The following is a 21,163-nucleotide window of genomic DNA, read 5'->3' on the forward strand; positions in this document are numbered from 1 at the left end:
GGGATTCGGTGTGACGCTAACAACTATCATGAATTACACAACAACACATCGTCTACGTACGAGACCTCTCATCAGTCTTTCTTCTTCTCTTGTTTCCGAGCCTTCGACCCGAAAAACGTCGACTTCGGCTCTTCTTTGTGCCGCACCGGCGCCGCCCCGAGCGCGCCGAGCGGATCCAGCTCCGGCGCCGGCGCCCGCGGCGCGCGATCGATCGTCGGCGGGACCCACGGCCGCGCAACCTGCGCCGGCGCCGCGCGTTGCGGCTGCACGGGCGATCCGGTCAGGAGGTCGATGCCGCCGCCTCCGAGAGGACCGGCGACGCCCGTCGTGGACGCCGGCGCCGGCGTCGCCATGTCGAACCGCGCGAACGGGTTCACGTCCGCTCCGCCGCCGGAAAGCGCGGCGGCGGGCGGCGGCGGCGGCTGGATCTTCGGAGGAGCGGGCTCGTTGAGGAGGTCGAGGAACGCCTTCTCGTCCGGGACGCCGCTCCCGAGCTTCATCCCGCCGCCGGACTTTGCCTTTTGAGAAGAAGGCTCCGGGGGGTCGAGCCAATCCCCGCTCGTCATCGCGCTGAGGAGGTCGCCGCCGGAGCCGCCGCCGGCGGCAGCCGCGGACAGCGCCGGCGCCGCGCCCATCGTGCCGTACCCTCCTCCTCCTCCTCCTCCTCCTCCACCTCCACCACCGCTGATGCTCTTGGCCGACGTGGCGGACACGCCGCCGCCGCCGCCGCCGCCGCCGAACGCGCTCTTTTGCTCCTCCGCGACGGATTGAAACATCGCCGCGCGGCCCTTCAACGCCGGCGCCAGCGCGCTCCCCGGCGCTAAAATCTGCTCCGGAAGCAAATACGAGGGGGACTTCAAGTCCAACACGCTCGACGCCGCCGGCGGCTCGTGCCCGGCGACGACGTGCGCGGTCCCCAACGAGTTCACGATCCACGCGCTCGCGGGCCGCCCCCCCGCGCCGCCGTTTTCCCAAATCAATCGCGGCGCGAACGAAGGCGCGCACGTCCACTGCTCCGGGACGCACCGCATGCTCTCCAACTCCGGCGGCTCCGAGCTCGGCGTGAGCGCCATTCCGACGCACGCGAACCCGGGCGGCGGCACGGGCGCCCACGCGTACGCCGCCGCGTGCTTCCACTCGTGCCCCCACACTTGCCGGTACCGCACCGGATGCGGGAACAACGCGTCGACGACGCGTTGCATGTGCGTCGACGCGGACATCGTCCACGTCTTGTTGTCCACGAGTTCCAGCACCAAGCTCGGCTGCGTCTTCGCCGCGGAACCGCTCGACGGGTCGGAGAGCGACGCGACGACGTAGGAACCCAAGCACCCGCGGTCGCGGTTGCGAGACGTGAAGCTCGTCTCCATCTTTGGCGTCCAAAACGACGCGGCGCGGCGAGACCCGGTACCCTCCGACGTCCACAGCTTCGTCCACGTCGCGTGCGTCTTGAGCCCGAGGCGGAACGCGGAAAGCGTCTCCCTCGACAGCGGAAGAGAGGAAGAAGAGTCGGACGACGCGCTCGAGGCTGACCCTGACTTGGTCGGGCTCTTCGGCGGCGGTTTTTTCCCCGCGAGCGATCGCGCCTCGATGCGCACGCGCCCGGCGCCGGTGGGACCGTCCCAGTTGATGAGGTCGTCGTCGCCGCCCCAGCCGTCCATGTCGCCGCCGCCGCCGCCGAGGGCACCGAGCGGGTCGACGACCGCGCTCGGCGGCGCGAGCGACCCGGTCTCGACGCCGCCGTCCATGAGCGACGCGCCGGTGGCCGGGCCGGAGTCCATGAGCGACAGCGACGCGCCCGCCGACGACGACCTCGCGCCGCCGCCGCCGCCGCCGCCGCCGCCGTCGTCGTCGTCGTCGTCGCAGTAATCGTCCGGCCCGAAAGCGGCGACGAACTCCTCGTACGTCACGAACCCGTCCCCGGTGACGTCGATCTTCCCCGCGAGCTCCATCATCTGCGTCGGCGTGATGTCCATCCCCAACCACGTGAGCCCGCCGTAGAGGCCTTCGTACGACAGCCTCCCCAATTGCTCGCCGTCGAACGCGCGGAACGCGTCGAGCAGCCGCATCTTATTCCTCCGCAGCGCGGCTCTGACGCGCGCGGACGTCGCGCGCGACGCGAGGAGCGCGAACTCGTCCGCGGTCGTGAGCGCGCGCGCGAGCGGCGTCGCTTGCCACGGCACGTTGACGCGTCGACGCACGGCGCGGACGCGTTCGAAAAATTCCGCGCGGCGTTCGCACGGCGACTTTTGCAGCGCGCGCAACAGCAAACTCACCTCGTGGTCCTCGAAGTCAACCTGGGAGTCCACGAACCGGAAGCACTGCGTCGCGGTCGCGGCTTGGAACAGCTCCGCGGGGCGGTAGCCCGCGGTGGCTTCGAGAAGGGCGCCGCCGCCGCCGGGGCACGCGAATCGAAGCCCCACCTCCGTCTCTTGAAACGGCACGAGCTTTCCGTCGCTGCTGCCTTCCAGACGCTCTCGCTTCGCCGCGTGCATCGCCGCGCGCAAAGACTCCGCCTCCGCGAGCGACAGCGCGACGTAGTATCGCCCTTCTTGGAGGCCGTATATGTTGAAGTTTCGAACCGCGTTCTTGAGGTCTTCGAGCGTGACGCCCGCGTCAGGGCCGCCCGCGGCAGTTTCCGCGATTCTTCTCGCGAGCTCCGCGAGTCGCTTCTCGTCGCCGCCGACGTTCGCGTCCGAGGACCGCAGAACCTCCATGAGCTGGCTCTCGTCGAGGCGGCCCAATCCGGAGTCGTCGAACAGCACGAACGCGGACTGCAGGCCGGCTTCTTGGTCCGGCGTCAGCTTCCGAGGCGTCCAATTTTTCTTCCGCTTGGTCTTCACCAACCCTTCCGCGAAATCCGTCGCGTCGTCGTAGAATTTCTCCAGCGCGTTCTTCTCCACCTCTTCCGCGTCCACGGCGACTTCGTCGTCGATGTACGTGCTCGGCGTGTCCGGGACCCAGTCCATGACGACGATCAGGTTCTTCAGCCTTCGATGCGAGTTCAGCGCCCACCCGGTTTTAAAATAATTCTTCGAGAGGTACATGTAATTCGGAAACGCGAGCGCCTCTGTCGTCTTGTTCGCGACGCCGCGATACAGCTTGAACTCGGAGAGCGGGTGGAACCCCTGAGAGTTCGTCTCCGGCTCGTGACACAGCGTGTCCACTCTCCACCCAACCTGCGTCTCGTCGTCGCGGCTGTACTTGAGCTTCTCGAACTCCTCCGGGTGCTTCTCTTCCTCCTTCTCTTCCTCCTTCTCTTGCTCTTGCTCCTGCTCCTGTTCCTGCTCTTGCTCTTGCTCCTGGACTTGCTCGCCGTCGAGCGCGCGCTCGCGGTCGCCGACGCCGCCGACGCCGCCTTCCGGGTTATCGTTCTCCGCCGCCGCGCGCTCGTCCGCGTCCGGCGCTTTCCCCGCGCACGCGAGGAGATCTATGAGATCCGCGGCGCCGGAGCCGGAGCCGGAGCCGGAGCCAGAGCCGCCGCGGAGCTTCGCGCGCAACGCCGCCGTCGACTCCTCCGTCGCGGCGACGTCGCGCAGGATGTCCTGCAGCGCCCGCGACGCTTTCGCGTCGTCGATCAACAGCGCGGAGTGCTCGCTGACCGCGAGCGCGAGGCGCTTCGACGCGAACGACCCTTTCGGCACGGCGTTCGAGACGACGTACGCGACGCGCTCGCGAAAGACGTCCAAAAATTTCTGCGCGTTCTTCGCGTCGCGAGCGCCGCCAAACGCGCCCACGCCGAGCCTCAGCAAGTTTCTGTACGCGTGCTTCCTCCATATGTTCGCCGCGCGCTGCTCCGCGAGCAACCCCGCCTGAACGTTCTCCGCGCGCATGCCGTTCACGACGAGCCACGCGAGCACGTCCCTCAGCTTTCGTCGCGCGCGCTCCGACGCGCCCATCTTGGCCGCATCCGCCGCGCGCGCGCTCGCCGTGCGCCCCTCCCCCGCCGCCGCCGCGGACTCGACGAGCTTCTTCACCTCGGGGACGATGAACAGCTCGAGACGCTGCCCGCGGCCGATTTGTCGCATGCGCCACGCGCCTTGGGCGTAATCTCGCAGCGTCATGTCCTTCCCGAGCGTCAGCGCCGCGCGCGCGGCCGGGGCTTGCTTGATGTCCATCCCCGTCGTGTGCACCTGGTCGTAAAACGAAAATCGCTTGCTCTTGTCCAACGCGGCGACGCGCGCGAGCGGGGTGACCGCCCAGCCTTTGCGCATCAATACCATCTGACGATCGCCCTCGTCTAAGAACACGACGCCCTCGGCCCACTTGAGTCCGTTTTCGAGGAGGAACCGCGCGACGGAGAGGTTGGAGAGGTTCGTGATGAGCGCGCCGGTGTCCACGAGCGCGTGAATCGGCGGGTCCGCGGCGGCGATCGTTCGAAGCAACGACAGGACGTCCCACCCCGGGGGGATTTCCCTCGTGGCGACGACGTCGTGGTCGGTCAACGTCGCGAGGACTTTCGCGTCCGTGCCGAGCTCGAACTTTGGGGTGCCGAGCTCCAAGGGGAGTAAGTCCGCGGGCGTGCCGCTGAAGCCGAGTCGCCGCGGGAACACGAGGTCGCCGCCGAGCTCTTGACCGGTGGCGCTGAGCTTCAAGCCTTGATGCCGCGCCGTCTTCGGGAATATGAAGTCGTTGAGGTAGAAATCAATCACCTCCGGGGTCATTCGCAAGAGTTGATACAGCTCCTCGACCTGGTCCGCGTCGCGCAAGTCCACGAGCTGCAACGGCCACACTTCGCTCTCCGCGGCGGCGAGCAACGCGGCGGCGGCTTGCGCGCGCGCCTTGGCGTCTTCGTCCTTCGCCGTCGCCTCGTTCGCGGCGGCGTCTTTGAGGGAGTATAACGATCCGCTCAAGGAGGACGAGCTGCGCGAGTGCGACGCGATGACCGCGCGCGAGGCGCCGATGGCGGTCGTCGTCGCTTTCAGGGACGCGCCCGTGCGACGCGCGGCGGCGGCGGCTTCTTCGCGCGCTTCGCCGCGGACGCGGCGGCCGGTGTAGCGAACAAAGTTGGCCCACTTTTTCGCGCTCGGGCGCTTCCCTTGCGGCCCGGTTTCCGTCTCCAGCTGCTCGAGGAGGCTCCTGAGAACTTGCCGGAAATCGCCGCGGCGCAAACCCTCGTGGCGGTACGTGCAGATCGTCAGACCGATGACGACGTCCGGGTGCGAAAACTCGTTCGTCTGCGACGGGATGTCTTTCCCTAAAAACGGCACCGCGAGAAGCCGTCGGTTCGTCGGCACGCGCATCCCGCCGTTCGCCTCTTCTAACAGCTTCACGTCCTTCGCGGACAACAGCCCGTACGACACGCGGTTGATCTTGGACAACACGTGCGGCAGCAGCGCCGTGAGCCAATCGCGCGCGAGGTTGATCATCTTAAGGCTCTCGTCCTCGGCTTCTTTTTCGATGACGCGCGCGGCGTCCGCGGCGCCCTTAGTCCGGCACAGGTACGCGTGCATGTGATGATCCGCGATCCCTCGCGCGGCGCCGTGGACCCTGAGCCACAGCTCCGCCCACTCCGCGAGTAAAGGCATGAGCGTGTCGCCGTACCACTGCCTGTCGAGGAGGACGACGTGCGGGGTGCTCTGGACGCCTTTGTTCTTCACCGCGTCTCTCACGGCGGCGGCGACTTTTTGTAAAATCGCAGCTGCGTCGTTGGAGCCTTTCGCCTCCTCCGCCGCGGGCCTCCGCAGCGCCGTCGCGAATATCGCGTCCAGGAGGAAGAACGGAAGTTTCCACCGCAGTCCGTCGCCGCTTCGGCTCTTGCTGAAGTCCAACGGCACGCGGCGGCCTAACGGCCAGTGCAGCTCGGATTTCAGCGGATGCAAGATGAGGTCCACCTCGTCCAAGATGAGCGTCCCGGACCGCTGGAACAGCTTCATCATCTCCCCCGCGATCGCGCCTTCTTTCCTCAGCGCGACGATCTCCGCGGGGGCTAACCCGCCCGCCTCCGAAACGCGCTCGCTTCGGCTTCGGTACTCGCTCGCGCCTTCGAACAGGCGGCCGAACGTGCCGAGGGTATCGCCGACTTGTTTGCCTTCGATCGTGGCGACGTAGGATTGATCCAGGAGGTGCGCGCACTCGAGGTATTTTAAGCACAGAGACTTCAGCGCCGTCGGCGTCGTGACGACGATCGCCCGCGCGCTCTTGGCTTTTCGAAGCGCGAGCAGCGGCGCGGGTGTCAGCGGTGTGAACCGATCGAACCGAAGCGTTAAAACGCTTCTTCGGACGACGCCCGCGAACGCGGAGCGAAGGCACCCGCGCGAAAACTCCAAAAGGCTCTGCGGGACGACCTGGCACACGAGCATGTCTTTCGTGGCGAGCATGAACCCGAGTAACGGACACACCACGGTCGTTTTACCTTCACCCATGAGCATCTGCGCGCACTCCGCGCCGCCGCTGTTCGCCGCGTTCGTAAAGTCGCGCACGAGACCGACTTGCCGCTCGCGAAGAATCAAAATCTGCGCGTACTCAAACACGAGCATGCGCGGGTCGTACGTCCTCACGCTCATTCCGCCGAAATCCCCGGACATCATCTTGTCCCCGGGCTGTTCGACGTCGAAGTAGTACCGCCGCGTGCGAAGCAGATCCGCGAGCGCTTTCGCGGCGAGAGAGACGCCAAAGACGCAGGCTTCTTTGCCCGCGGTGGGCGTCGCCGCGGCGGCGATGGTTTTCGCCGCCGTCGTCACCGCCTTGATCGCGTCCTCCGCAGCGGCGGCGGCTTTCGCCGCGTGCGCGGCGCGAGACGTCAACAGCAGCGCCTCCGCGGCGAGATGCAGCGCCTCCGCGGCGTTCCGCTCGGTCACGCCCGGGGTGATCCTCGCCAAGATTTTCTCTCCGCCGTCGCACAGAAGGCCTTCGATGAGGTCGTCGAAGGTGGTCTCCGCCCACGCGCCGCTGCGTCGGTTGAGCCCCAAACGAAGCATCCCCCGCGCCGCGGACGGATCCCTGGATAATCCGTTCGCGGTGGACGTCGCCGCCGCGGCAGCCTCCGTCGCCGCGGCCTGGTCTTTCGCGATGAGCTGCCGTATGTCTTTCAAGACGGCGAGCAGGAAATTCTTCGCCGCCGTCGTCTTCGCGCCGCCGATCCCGAACCCGGCGGCTTCGAGCTTCGCGTGATCCGCGCCGCTCTCGGCGGCGCTCGTCGCCTCCTCTGCGATCGCGATCGCGTCCGACGGGCTCAAGTGCTTCAGATGCGCGCGCGCGAAGCGGTCGGTGGACGCACCCTTCGCATCATGCGCACCCTTCGCCGCGTCCACCGCCGCGCGGACGTCCGTCTTGAGCCGCATCAACGTCGCGCGCGCGATGGGCGTCGCCGCGGCCGCGTGCTGCCCGACGCTGAACGGCAACCCGGCCATGCTTCCGACCATCGCGGGGTCCGCGTCGTCGAGACACTTCGCCATCCGCGCCGCCTCGACGTCGATCGAATCGCCCGCGCCCGCGGCGGTTTCAAAGTACCGATCGAGCGGGAGCTGCGCGAGCGGTTGATCTACGAGAGACGCGAGGTCGACCGCGTTGAGGTTCGGCCCGCCCCACGGCCCCGCGGTCCCGCCGAGGTGATGCGCGAGCGGGAACCGTCGTCTCCCGCACGCGGCGTTTGGAAACGTCGGCAGCGCCCACCGCGCGGCGTCCTTCGCGACGCCGCGCGGTCCGGCGCGGTCGGGGACGGCCACCTCGCCGGGCGGCGAATACATCGCGCCGCGTTGCTGCCACTGCGCCGCCGTGGACGGCGGTAACCCGCCGATGCCTCGCGCCTTGTCCCTCAGGTACGGCTGCACGCGCTTGATGAGCTGGCCGATGCTGCCGTCGGAGGTGAACACCGCGGCGAACTTGGCGCCCATGCCGCGCTCCTCCACCTTCGGCGCTTGCTTCGCGAGATACGGCGAAGAGGATAGGATGCGCAGCATGGACATCAGCGTCCCGCGTTTCATGCTCTGCTCGGGGGGAACGAATCGAATCAGCGCGGTGCCCCATCGGAACGGATCGTCCGTGGGGATGATCCGAAGCGGCACCGTGGAGTTTAGGAGTTCGTACAGTAGCGGAAACCCGTGCGCGCCGTCGAGCGCGAGCGACCCGGCTTCGATCCACTCGCCGACTTTTTTCAACCCGGCTTCGCCGATGAGATCCTTCTCCTCGAACGTCGGGAAGTTGGTCGTGAGCGACGCGAGACGTCCGAGCGGTCCTTCTCCGGAGACGCCCTCCTCGAGGCACGACCGGTCGTCCACGGTGTCAAACGCCCCGTGCGCGGGGGCTTCGGGGTACGCGAGCGGACATACGGGCGAGGACGCGCCCGACGTCGTCGCGCCGCCTATCCCGCCGCCGCCGTCGTCGAGCTTCGGGTGCCCGACGACGGCGTCCTCGGGCGCGCCGGATCGCATGTACAGATACGACGCGCGATTCGCGAGCAGCGGCACTTTTTCCACCTCCGTGGAATACCCGTCCAACAACACGCGCTCTTCGTCGGGCGGCGCGCGGCACGACGCGCTGACGTGGCGCCACGTGGAGACGTAATTCGCGAGCTCGTGGTACGTCTCCCACGGCAGCAACGCCTCCGCGGGGGTGTTGAACGCCGCGGCGGAGAGCGCGAGGCGCGCCGCCGTCGCGTCCGGGGCTGGATCGTTCGCGACGCCCGCGAACGCGTGCCACAGCTGCGCCACTTCCGGCGTCGGCGCGCTCTCGCTGACGCACAGATCGCTCAGCTTGACGACGTCGACGTATCGACGCGCGAGGAACCGCAACAGGGTCAAGTACAGCGCCGCGGGCAACGAATTCGCGCGCATCGTCGCGTGCGACGGATGCACGGGGTAGACGTAATGCCCGCCCCCGCCCGCGGCGTTCCTCGTCCACTCCGCGTCCCAGCGGTCGAGGACCATGTCGCATCCGAAACCCTTCGTGCCCACCGCGGCGGCTTCCTCCGCGGCTTTGACGGAGAGGTCTTTGACTTGACCAGGCTTCGCGTTCACGACGCGATCGAGCGCGGGGCGCGGCGCGGCGCCCGCGGGAAGCAGCACGCTGAGCGCGCCGTCGCGCGCTTCCAGGAGCAGCGCGTGCGGCAGCCCGACGAGCAACGCGTCGAGGTCCGGCGATCGTCGCGCGCTGAGGAACAAGCCCGCGTGCTCTTCGCACTCGAGCCGGACGCCGCCGGGGCCCTCGACGCCGTCGTCGCGCCGCGCGGCGCGGAAAGAGATGCCCAAACGCGGGAGCTCGATCCGATCCACGCCGACGACCGCGGGGGTCCCCGCGTCGTTGATCGACTGCGACGTCATCGCGCCGATGACGCCCAGCAGCCCGTCGCCGCCGACGCCGCCGCTCGCCACCGCTTTCGCGTCCACCGGCGACGCCGTCCACGCGAGGCAGTGCGCGAGGCCCTCCACGGCGGCGAGGCACCGCGCGAGCGACCGCAACGCAGTCGCCGCCTTGGCCCTCGGCGACGACCTCGACGGGTCGCTCGCGTCCACCGCGGACGCGAGCACCGCGGGGGCGTAGAGCAAATCGACGAGCGTGAGCTGCCCGGGGATGAAGCCGTCGGGGACGAGCGACCCGGGGGCGACGCCCGTCGTCTGGTCGGCGCCCGACGTGGACGCGTCGGCGGCGTCGGCGTCGGCGTCGTCGCCGCCGTCGCCGCGCGCGGCGGTGCGAAGCGGAATCCTGCGAATGACCGCGGCGTACTCCCCGCTCGCGCCGCTCAGGGCGTCGCCGCCGCTCGTCCCGCCGCTGTCCGCGCCCGCGCCCTTGACGAGCTTCGCGTGGATCATCGTGTTCGGGTGGCTCGCGGTCGGACGCGGGTCGCCGTAGAAGTCGCCGTCCGGCGTTTGCCAGAAGACATAATCTCGCAAAAGCGCCGCGGGAACGAGACCGCGAAGATGCCGCGCGGGCACGAACTGCTGCCGTCCTTGCGCCGCGGAGAGATGACGCGTGACGACGAGCGACGACGCGGCGGCGCCCAGGCGCGCGGCGGAGAGTAAATACCGCTCCGCGGGGTCCTCCAACGCCGGCGCGCCGTCTGGATCGACATCCGCGAGGCACCACGACGCGCTGGACGCGAACACGAGCGCTCTGCGCCATTTTCGTCCGTGCGACTCCACTCGAAACACCTGCACGAGCGGGGGGTCTCGCAACACGACCACTTCGGTCAGCGCGCCGCCGCGCTCGTGCGCGTCTTTGGTCTTCTTTCCCTTGCTGTCCTTCTTCTTTTTCTTGGACGGGTCCTTCTTTTTGGACGGGCTCTTCTTAGGGTCCGCCGCAACGGATTTGCCGTCGCCGTCGACCGACGCCGCGAGCGCGTCTAAATCGTGCTCGTCGTCGTCGTCCTCGCTGTCGTCGCCGTCTCCCGGGTAGTCCCGCGTCGGGGCGCCCATGTACACGCTCCCGCTCATGCCGTCTCCGTCCGGGAGCTTCGCGTACCCGGCTAAGTGCGCGATCGGGCCGTTCACGGTTCGCATCGGGAGAAACAGCTCCACGCCGGCGAGATACCCCGCCGCGGGGCCGGCGACGACGGGGTCCAAGCGCTCCGCGATCCAGCGTTCGCTCTCGGCCAAACCGGCGGCGCCGACCGCGGCGGTGAGCGCGGTGAACGCGCCCGCGAGCCCGGCCGCGATGTCCGCGTCGCTGAATAACGGGCTGTACCGTCGCATGAACGGGTTCGGCGGCGACCGGCGGTCTTGGTCCCACAGCTGGACGTCGTGTCGTAACCCGACGAGACGCATCCACAGCCGGTGTTCCGTGCGCTTCACCTCCGCGCAGTGCACGACGAGCTCCTCGCCGCTTCGGTCGTCGTCGTCGTCGTCGGAGCCGCTCTCGACGCCGCCGCCATCGATGCCGGCCTCGTCGCCTCTGCCACCTCTGCCGCCGCGGCGTCGCCCGTCGCCGCCGCCGTCGGTGCCGCCGCCGATGACGATGGATCGCTCCCTCGGCCCGGCGGCGTCGGCTTCGTTCGCGAGCGTCGCGCCCAGCGCGGCGGTGAAGTCTGGCATCTCTCGGACGCTGTACTGCAGCGCTTTGAGTCGGTTCTTGCGCACGGTAAACTCCCCGAGCTGCGCGTTGATCTCCATGTCGACCGCCATCGTCGTGACGGATCGCATCCATTCTTCGTAGGAAACGCCCGCGGCTCGTGCGTTTACGGACACCGCCGCCGTGCCGGTGAGTTCTTTCGCGCCGAGCGAGGAGGCGTCCGCCGCCGCGGACGATGACGACGACGCGACGTCCATCGGATCCGTGCCCTTCGCGGGGCGGACGACGAGGGGCACGCCCGCGGCGGCCGCCGCCGCGGCAGCCTCCGTCTCCGGGATGAAGCGTCCGGCGCCGCCCGGGCCGGGGACCTGGACCCAGCGCCGGTCCGTCGCTTTTTTCGACGCGACGGCGATGCGCTCGTCGATGGATTTCCCGCGGGGCCCCGCCGCGGACTCGGTCGCCTCGCTCTCGCCCGCCTCCAGCGACGCGATCGCCGCCTCGTCGTCCGACGGCGCCGCGTCCTTCCCTCCTTTCCCTTTCTTCTTGAGCTTATCCACCTTATCACCGAACCAGTCCCCGATCTCGCTCCACATGTTCCCGCCCGCGCCGACTCCGGCGGCGGCGCCGCTTCCGCCGGCCGCGGCGAGGAGCGCCTGATGCTCGCGCTCGTAATCGTCCCCGCTGCTGTTTAAGGTGAGCACGCTGACGACTTCTTCCAACACCGCGTCCGCGAGCTCAGGGTTGTTCCGCATCCACGTCAAGACGCCTCGGCGTTGCCGTTGGAACAGATCGAATATCTCCGTCGGCGCGAACCCTAAGCCCTCGTCGACGTCGCCGCCGTCGTTTTTCCCGCCGCGTAATTTCGCCCCGCCCTCCGTCGCGTCGTGGAACGAGTGATTCACGAGAATGTACGCCTGCGCCGTGAGCACCGTCTGCGTCGCGCGGCGATCGAGCCTCCACGACGGCGTGGACCAGTGCAGATACGCCAAGTGCGCGTGCAGAACGCACGCGGCCTTCGTCGCGCCGTTTCGCACCGCGCCGGAGAGCCACCGTCGGAGCGTCGGACGCACTCTGTCGTCCAGCGCGGCTCGTAAACGCGCGGCGGCGTGAAGCAACGGCCGCGCCGCGGGGCCCGGGCACCGGACCCCGCGCGCGCCGGACCCGCCGCTCCACCCTCCGCACCCGCGCGAGGTGTGATCCTCCGTCCCCTCCCCGGGCTCCCACGTCGGATCATCGAACGCCGCGAGCGGGGCCTCGTCGACTTGATCGCCCCACCCGCTCTCCGTGAGCAGGTATCGCACGAACGCGTGCATGCGCGTCATGAGACGCGCGGCGTAGAGCACCCCCGCCGCGACGGGCGCGTCGTGACGCCCGGTGTCGAGCTCCAACGACAGCGCGAGGATCTCCTCCGCGGCGTCCACGAGCGGCGCGGGCGCGTTCGAGAGCTCGTGCAGGAGAAGTCCGGCCGGGGTGGCCATGTGCGCTCTCGACGGCGCGGGGATTTCTGCGGGGACGGCGACCGTACCGGGCGGCTGCCACGGTCCGGGTTCGAAGAAGCACGCGTCGAGGACGCCCTGAATCTGCTTGTGCCCGAGCGCGCGGACGCGTTGCGGGTCCGCGAAGTGCCGCAGCGCGAGCGGGATTCTCAAGTACGGCGCCGTGAGATACGTCAGCAAGAGCTCGCTCTCGCTCGGCCGCAGCAAACCGTCAAACGTCGGCAGGTCCTTGAGGTGTAAGACGTCCTCTTCCGTGTCCACGCGTTCGCCCGCGAGGTTGCTCGGGTTCCCCCCCGACGGCGGGCACCGCGGTCTGCGATCGATCCCGAACAGCGACGCGAGGAACCCGCCGCCGAGGGCGGACAGCCACCCGGTGCCCTTATCCCCGGCGTCGCCTTCTTTCCACGCGAGCACCTCGAGCTTACGGTTGAACCCGTGGACGTCGAACCCTTCGCCGGGCTTGTACTTCCACCACAGCGCCGCGTCGCGCGGTCGCCACCGTCGAAGCTCCGGTAAGGAGTCGCTCGTGGGGGTCATCATCGCCTTGAACATGAACACGATGTCTCGCATCGTGGTGAGTTCCGGGTAGTTATCTCCGAGCTCCCTGCTCTCGCCGGAGAGGTAAAACGGAAGCTCCTCGTCCGTCATCGGGAAGCCCATCTGAAGGCAGACTTGCTTGAGTAACAGCCCGTCGCCCTCGCCAAACTCCGTGGACCGTTCCCATCGGAAGATGAGATGATCCGTCGCGACCGTGTGCTTCATCCCGTGAAAGTAGTCCAGGACTTGCGTCAACCGGCCGGTCCTCTCCGGGCAGTGAAACCGGAGGTATTCCGCCTCGACGCCGAACGGGCCCATCTCGAACCCAAACGGGGACACCGGTCCGTCCGCTTCGCCCGCGTAGTGCGTGCAAAACGGACTCGGGTGGTCCGTTACTCGTAAACGCATCACCGCGTCCGCGATGGACGCGAGCGACGCGAGCGAGAGCAGCCGCGCGGCGTCGAACGACCGCGTCGCGGTGAGCGACAACGCCGTGGACGTAAAGTGATGCAACGACAGACGCAGACACCGCAGCAGCTCCGCTTGGGTCTCGTACCGCACCGTCTTCGACGCCCAGAAGCACTTCTCGCGCCGGCGCGGGTGATCGATCGGCAACGGCGCGGGAAGAACGGCGCAGAATAAGTGCGTGAGAAGCGACGCGCGCAGCGCGAACGTGTTCGGAAGCAACTCGCTCTGATTCGCGAGAAGCACGCAACAGTGCACCGCCTTCCGCATCGCCCCGGACGCCTCCAATATCGTGTTCACGCGATCGGGCACGAGCGTGAGCTCGATCGGGCGCACGATCGGCGGCGGCTGCGACTTTCCCGCGAGCTTCTCGATCGCTTTCTCCCCGCCGTCGTTCGCGGTCGCGAGTCGGCCGTACAGTGGCGCGGAGCACGCCGCGGACGGGCACCGCATGTCCGGCAATCCGACGTCTGTCGCGTTCGCGTTCGCGTTCGCCGCGCCCGGGGTGGCGACGTCCGCGGGGCCAATCCTGAGGAGTGGCGGCGGCAGCAGCGCCGGCTGTCGAAGCTGCGACACGCGCTGCAACACGCCCTCGACGCATCGTATCACGCGCGCGAGAAACTCCGGCTCGACGACCGGTCCCGTCGGCCGCGGCTGCGACGTGAGCGCGACGTCGTGTCTCACCGCCGGCGCGAACGGATCCCCAAACGGATCGGGCGATCGCGGCTGCGGCGCCGCGACCGTCGCCTGCGCGACGGCGTTAACGCCCGACGCGATCCCGGGCGGCGTCTCCGCGAGCGCGTCCGCGTGCGGCCCGGCGACCGCGGACAACGTACGGCACGCGCACTCGAGCGCCGCGGCGGGCGCGGCGCCCAAGAGCCCGCGTCCCGGAATCGCCGCCAAGTCCTGCATCGTAGACTCCAAGAGCGCGTGTCTCGTGCCCATCTCCACGAGCGCGTCCGCGCGCCGAGGCGCGACGCCCGGCGAGGACGCGACCGCCGCGCGCGCAGCCTCGAGCGCGAGCCGCGCGCCGCTCGCGTCGCCGCCCCTCGCGCGCGCCGACAGCGGGTGCGTCGCGTTCCCCGCGCCGTCGCTCCTCGCGCTCGTCATCGCGCTCGCCATCAGCGGCCGCTTGTTCAGAAACGGCAGCACCTTGGCGTATATCAACTCGCTCTGCGTCCGCCCCGGGGCTGGAAAGATCAGCGGGCGGTACAGCAGCGCCCACGAGCTCGTGTCCGTCAACACCCCGGGTTCGATATCGTCCAGCTGTATCGTGTGCATGGCTCTGTACCCGTCCATCCCCGGGTCCGCCTCCTGCGGGTGGTACTCTAAACCGTCCCCGGTGTTGGACACCGCGAGCGAGTACGAGTGCTCGCGTCGGTGCACCGCGTACACGAGCGCGTGGCCGCCTTGTTTCGTGCACCAGCCGCCGGGGAGGAGGAGGCACCGCCCGCGCGGGATGTTGCGCACGCGTTCGATCACCAACTCGAGCCAGTGCAGGAAACGCGAGTTGTCCGCGCTGCCCGCGGGGCACGACAGCGCGAGATCGCCGAGGCTGACCAAGTTTTGCCTCGCGTCGTTCAGCGCGCTCTGCTCCGGCGCAGTCGTCGGCATGACGATCGCGCCGAGCGCGCGGCCCACCTCCGTGGACGATTGCACGAGCGGCCGCAGCGCGCCGTCGGGGGACGACGCCGCGAGCGCCGCGCGGCGGCGATCGACCGCCTCTTTCGTGAGCATCGCGTCCGCGAGGAGGTCCACGAACGCCGGCGTCTCCCACGCCGCGCCGGGAACGGGCGGGATAGCGGGCCCGCCGAGCGGGCCGCACAAACCCGCGCGTTCCAACGCGCCGGTGAATCGTTTCTTCTTCCCGGAGATCTCCAACTCGCCGTCGCCGCCGTTCTTCCCGCTCTTCCCGTCGCCCCCCTTCCCCCTTCCTTCGCCGTCGCCGCCGTCGCCTCCCGCGACGACGCCCGCGGCCTCGACGCCGGGCCCGCCGGCGGCGACGCCCGCGGCTGCTTTCTGCCGCGTCTCCGCGATGCACTCCGAGAGCGCCGTCACCCACGCGTGTAACTGTCGGGGTGGAGTTGAAAGGCGTCAGTTGGCGTTGAAAGGCGTCGAGGACGGGGATTGAAAGCGTGGGATGGGCGCAGAGATACGCCGGGCAAAGTCCTTAAGGAATCGCGTTCACCTCGCGAACGGGGTCGTATGGGGACCAGTGCATAGAACGCACCTGCGCGGACGTCTCGCTCTCCAACACGAACGCGCTCTTCGCGATGTCCTTCTCGCCCTTGCACGGGATGGCGTGGAACGCGAAGAGCCGCTTGCCCATCATCTTCGCGGCGAGGCCGTGGTCGCTCAGGGACTGCTCGCTGTCCAGGACGCGCACGGCGCTGTTCGGGGAGATTGGGAGCTCGCCTCTCGGCGAATTATCGCCCTCGGCGCCGTAGTACCGCAGGACGCCGCCGCTCAGGACGAAGAATCGGCGCGTCCACGTCTTGCCGCTGCTGAACGTGTTCGCGACCGCTTTCTTCGTGAGCCATCCGGAGATGACCACCTTGTGGTCGCCTTGGTCCGGCATCGCGCCGACCCGCGCTAGTTCGGGTGGGTGTTCGCCTCGTCGAGAATCTCTGATCAGACGGCACACACAGCAACAGCCACCCGCGGGTCGATTATTCCGCCCTAGCTCCTGCTCCGACGCCGCTCCACCGGCGGGTTTACCGCGCGCCGACCGACGTGGATCGCGCGGCGGTTCTGACGCGCGCGACGACGCGCCTTGCCTGCTCCCGCGGCCTGGTACCGCGCGCCAGGGCCCGGAGTTATGCCCGGATCTCGCGCGCGACGAAGCGCGAGGCCAAAAAATCGCGCCGTGTCTGCTGGTTCGAACAACCGAAGTTGACGGCGAGCGACGAGGTCGAGACCAGCGGACAGGACGCGCACTTGTTCGAAAACCACGACGGACAGCTCCCACACCATCGGGCCCCGCGCGCCCGCCCCCACGCGCGCGCCCTAACTAAACCGCCAGATCCGGACTACTCGCGCTCGGCGATGCGACGGTGAGTCACAGTCGCAGGCTCGGGGCCCGAGAGAACGCGCGCGATGGACGCGGACGAGCTCCCGAGCGCCGACGACGTCGTCGAGATCTCCTCCTCGGACGACGACGACGACGCGAGGGACGTCATCGACTACGACTACGACTACGACTACGATGGACGCGTGCCGCACGACTACGACTCCGACTCCTACGACGACTCCTACGACTCCCACGACTCGATCGACCGCGACGACTGGCCCGCGGTGTCGACGTCCCCGTCGGACGAAGCCCTCAGAGGCGCGATCGACGACGACGACGACGACGACGCGCCGGGGACGTCGCGATTTGCAGCCCCGTCCTCGCGCGAGCCTCCGGCGCGCGCGAGGACGGGGCGCCACCCGAGGCCGCCGCCGCGGCCGGACGCGGCCGCGCGAGCCGCCGCGGGCCTCGGCCCGCCGCCGCCGCCGGCGGATCTGCCGGAGTACGAGCTCTTCACGAACGTGCGCGTCACCGTGCGGAACGACGGGAACGACGGCGGCGGCGGCCGATACGCGCGCATCGGGCAGAGAGGCAAGCGCGCGCGCGGCGAGCGCACGCACCGCGCCGGCGTCGAGCGCTTCAATCGCGCGCTGCTGAGCTGGCCGGTGGATGGGCTCGCGATGGACGATCCGTCCGCGGCGGGCGTCGCGCCGCTGCCGCCGCCGGCGACGACGTACCGCGACCGCGACGAGTACTACGACTTCCACGCCGCGCTCGCGACGGAGGAAGCGCGCGCCGCGCTCGCGGACGCGCTCGCGCGCGGGCGAAGCGGGCGGCGCGGCGGGAACGCGCGCGTGCGCGTGCGGATAGGGAAAGGGAAGGGCGGCGACGGGTTGTTCGCGTGCGAGGCGTTCGAACTCGGCGGTCGCGGCGGCCGGGGCGGCGGCCGAGGCCGGGGCGGGGGATGGCGCGGCCGAGGCGGCGGCGGCGGCGGACGCGACGGGTCCCATCGCGGCGGCGGCGGCGGCGGCGGCGAGAGAGATGTGTATAAAGAGGACGACTGGCGACGCCCCGGGACCGTCGTCGTCGTGAGGACGCCCACGTCGACGCCGAGGCTCGCGATCGTGCCGGCGACGACGGCTCGGGACCGAGACGCCGCCGCCGCGAAGGCTGCCGCGAAGGCGTCGTCCAACGCCGGCGGCGCGACCGAGGGCGCCGCGGTGGTTCTGTGGACGTCCGTCGGGATCCCGGACGGCGACGCGGAGCTCGAGGTTTTGGATTCCGTCATCTCGCAGCAGCGGATGGCAGCCGCGGCGTTCACGCGCCCGGCGGTGCCGTTTTTGTCGCTGCTGCTCGGCACGAAACCGGCGACGCACACGAAATTTGACTCCGCGTCGGAGGAGGAGGAGGAGGAGGAGGAGGAGGAGGCCGCTGACGCCGAGGCGGACGCCGGCGGCGCGAACGACGAAGACGAATTCGCCCCCAACACGAGGGTCGGACGTCTCGGGGGTCTGAACAAATCGCAACGACGCGCGGGGCTGCGTTTCATCGCGGCGAACCGTAAAGCGCTCGCGTCGGACGGCGGCGGCGGCGGCGCGGACTCGGACTCGGAATACGCCGCCGCGGCGGCGTCGACGTCGACCGCCCGAGGCGCGCTGCAGCTCGTGCAGGGACCACCCGGGTGCGGAAAGACGCGGTTCATCGCTGCGCTGCTCAGGGATCTGTGTGATCCGCCGAAGAAGAACAAGAAAAAGAAGAAGTCGTCGTCGGCGGCGGCGGCGGCGGACGCGACGTTTTCGTCGAAAGTCGAGGCGATCTCCGCTTCCTCGAAGCCGATCGCGCACCCAAGTTTCGAGCACGACGCAGAAGGACCTGGGACCTGGACGAGTGGAAGCTGCCTGCGCTCCGTGAAGCGACTGAAGTCCGATAACGCGTTCATCGCCGCCGTGGAAAACGCGAGGGGCGTCGCCGACGTCGGCCGGGTTCTCGCGGCGGCGCATCGATGGTGCGTAGACCACGACGCGCACGACTTGATCGCCTACGTGAGAAATCGTGTCGAGAGAATTCTCGTGAGAGTCAAAGAACACGGCGGAGGCGCGAGGTTCTCCGTTCAGGTGTTCGAGTACGCGGTACTGTGCGCGTTTGCGTTCAGAGGCGAGTACAAGAAAAAACGCGCGCTGGCGACGAGAATCGTGACGTTGTTGTCAGGTGCGTTCTATACACTGGTTCCCATACGACCGCGTTCGCGTGGTGAACGCCGATCCTTAAAGACTTTTGCCGTCGTCTCTCTCCGCCCACCCCTCGCTTTCAATACCCGCCCTCGACGCCTTTCAACTCCACCTGACGCCTTTCAACTCCACCCTGACAATCGCTCGTATGGAACGACCCTCAGAATTTTTGACCGAGGACGCGTTGAACGACGAGAACGTCGACCACGACGTCTATAATCGGGACGAAAGCCGCTCCGCCTTGAGGTCTTCTCTCGCCGAGCTCGGGTACGATTGGCGCGAGAACGAAGGACGCGCGTCGACGCGAGTGACACAGACGAACGAATCGAACGCGTCGCGTCGACCGCTCCGAGTGATGGTGTGCGCGCCGTCGAACAAAGCCGTCACCGTCGCGCTCGAGCAATACCTCGCCGCGGGGCGCGACGACGACGACGACGGCGATGGCGATGGCGACGACCGACCGCCGCCGCCGGTGTTGGTCGGCGTCGAAGAGAAGCTTCGCGTCGCGTCCGCGGAGACGGCGAGCGCGACCGGGGGGCGCGTGATGGAATACTTCGTGTATCAGGTGCGTTCTATACAAACGTTTTTCACCCATCGCCCGGTTTCAACATTTGATAGCGTCCCCTTTCAACTGACCGATGAACTATTTTTGTATGGAATGGCCCTCAGCGCGCGGCGGTGCTCGCGGCGAGACTGCGCGCCGCGATCGAGCGCTGCGGCTTCAGCGCCGCGCGTCCCGGCGGTGGACCCGCGCCACCGCGAAGGGGGAGAGGTGGGCGCGAACGAAGTGACGCGAAGAACGACCCGATGCTGGCGTTGAAAGCGCTCGCGAAGAGGACGACGAAAGAATTGAAAGCGTCCGCGCCGCGGTTCCTCAAAACCGGGTCCCCCGGGCTGCTCGCCGCGCTCGCGCTCGCGGCGAGCGCGGACGCGAGCGCGGAGCAGACGCGATCCGCGGCGGCGAACGCGGCGAAGCGCTTGATGCTCGGCTCTGGCAGGAACGAGCACGCGGACGCGTTCGCGTCGGAGGTGATCTCCACGGCGACGTTGACGTTTTGCACGCTCTCGAGCGCGGGGCAGGCGATGATGACGCACGCGAAGCCCCCGGACGCGCTCGTCGTCGACGAGGCCGCGGCGGCTTTGGAGGCGGAGACGATCGTCGCGTTCTCGCGGCGCCCGGCGCGGTGTCTCCTCGTCGGCGACCCCGCGCAGCTCCCGGCGACGATGTCGTCGGAGGTGGCGCGACGCGCGGGGCACGACCGGTCGTTGATGCAGCGGCTCGTCGACGCCGCGAACGCGGCGGCGGCGGACGCGACGGCGGCGGGCGCGGGCGCGGGCGCGGGCGCGGGCGGGTCGGGGGTGGGTCGAGTCGCGTCGTCCAACGCGTCGTCCATCGCGAAGGCGAGCTGGTACACGCTTTTGGACACGCAGTACCGCATGCACCCGGACATATCCGCGTTTCCTTCCGCGCGGTTTTACGACGGCGAGGTCAAGGACGCCGCGAGCGTGTCGGCGGCGCCGCGTTTCCTCGCGCTCGCGACGACGGAGCCGCGGCCGCGTTGGATCGCGTCGTCGTTCGTGTTCGTCGACGTCAGCAGCGGTACCGAAGATGGCGGCGGCGGGAGCTCGTTGGGGAACCACGCCGAGGCGGAGCTCGCGGCGGCGCTCGCGGTGCTGCTTCCGTCGTGCGCACATAGCGCGGCGCGGCGCGAAACGGAAACGTCGTCGGCGTCGGCGTCGGCGGTGATTTCCTTCTACTCGGAGCAAGTCCGACGCGTGAAGATCGAGCTCGCGAAACTCCACAGAGGAGGGCAGCACCCCGCTGCTGGCGTGAAGACCGGCGCGCACAGCGTGGACTCGTTCCAAGGCTCCGAAGCGGACGTCGTCGTCGTCAGCGCGGTGCGACGCAACGACCGCGGCGCCGTCGGATTCCTGGACGACCGCCGTCGCCTCAACGTCGCGTTGACGCGCGCGAAACGACTCTGCGTCTTCGTCGGATGCGCGGCGACGCTCGAGAAGAGCGCGAAGGACGGAAAGCCGTGCGCGGACTTGCGCGCGCTCGTGGAGAACGCGCGGGCGAGGGGCGCGCTCGTGAGCGAGAGAGAGGTGAGGGCGTGGATCGCCGCGGCGCGCGAGCGGCGCGGGAGGGTTCCCGCGGCGTCGGCGCCGCCGACGCGCAAGCGGAAGCGGTCGCCGCCGCCGCCGCGTTCGACCGCGATCGCGACCGCGACGCCTCCGGTCGTGAAACCCGCGGACCGCACGCTCGAAGGGTGGGGGAACGTGAACCCAAAGTCGCTCGCGGAGCGGCTTAAATCGCCCGGGAGGGACGGGAACGCCGTGAATTGGGTCGAGCACTTCAAAACCGCCGGACGACGCGGGCTCCGATGAGATTGAGCGCGAAGACGTCGCGGAGAGTATCATAACACCAGTACAATAATCATACAACAACATCACGGTAGTACAAGGCGCGAACACATCACATCGCT

General features: G+C 68.8%; 2 protein-coding genes across 2 annotated transcripts; one reads left to right on the forward strand and one right to left on the reverse strand.

Annotated features, from left to right (window-relative positions):
• Positions 1-71: 71 nt before the first annotated feature.
• Positions 72-16,017, reverse strand: MICPUCDRAFT_41054 (uncharacterized protein; the record flags this gene model as incomplete). Its single annotated transcript, XM_003060725.1, has 2 exons — positions 72-15,509; positions 15,670-16,017. 2 exons carry the CDS (start codon positions 16,015-16,017, stop codon positions 72-74), a joined length of 15,786 nt encoding a protein of 5,261 aa, XP_003060771.1.
• Positions 16,018-20,522: 4,505 nt separating this feature from the next.
• On the forward strand, positions 20,523-20,699 carry MICPUCDRAFT_11977 (uncharacterized protein; the record flags this gene model as incomplete). The annotated part of the gene is made up of 1 exon (XM_003060419.1): positions 20,523-20,699. A coding segment is annotated over one exon (177 nt), but the record flags the coding sequence as incomplete, so codon positions are not given.
• Between the last annotated feature and the right edge of the window lie 464 nt (positions 20,700-21,163).

This window comes from Micromonas pusilla, assembly GCF_000151265.4.
Source record: "Micromonas pusilla CCMP1545 genomic scaffold MICPUCscaffold_8, whole genome shotgun sequence".
NCBI classification, from domain to species: Eukaryota; Viridiplantae; Chlorophyta; class Mamiellophyceae; order Mamiellales; family Mamiellaceae; genus Micromonas; species Micromonas pusilla.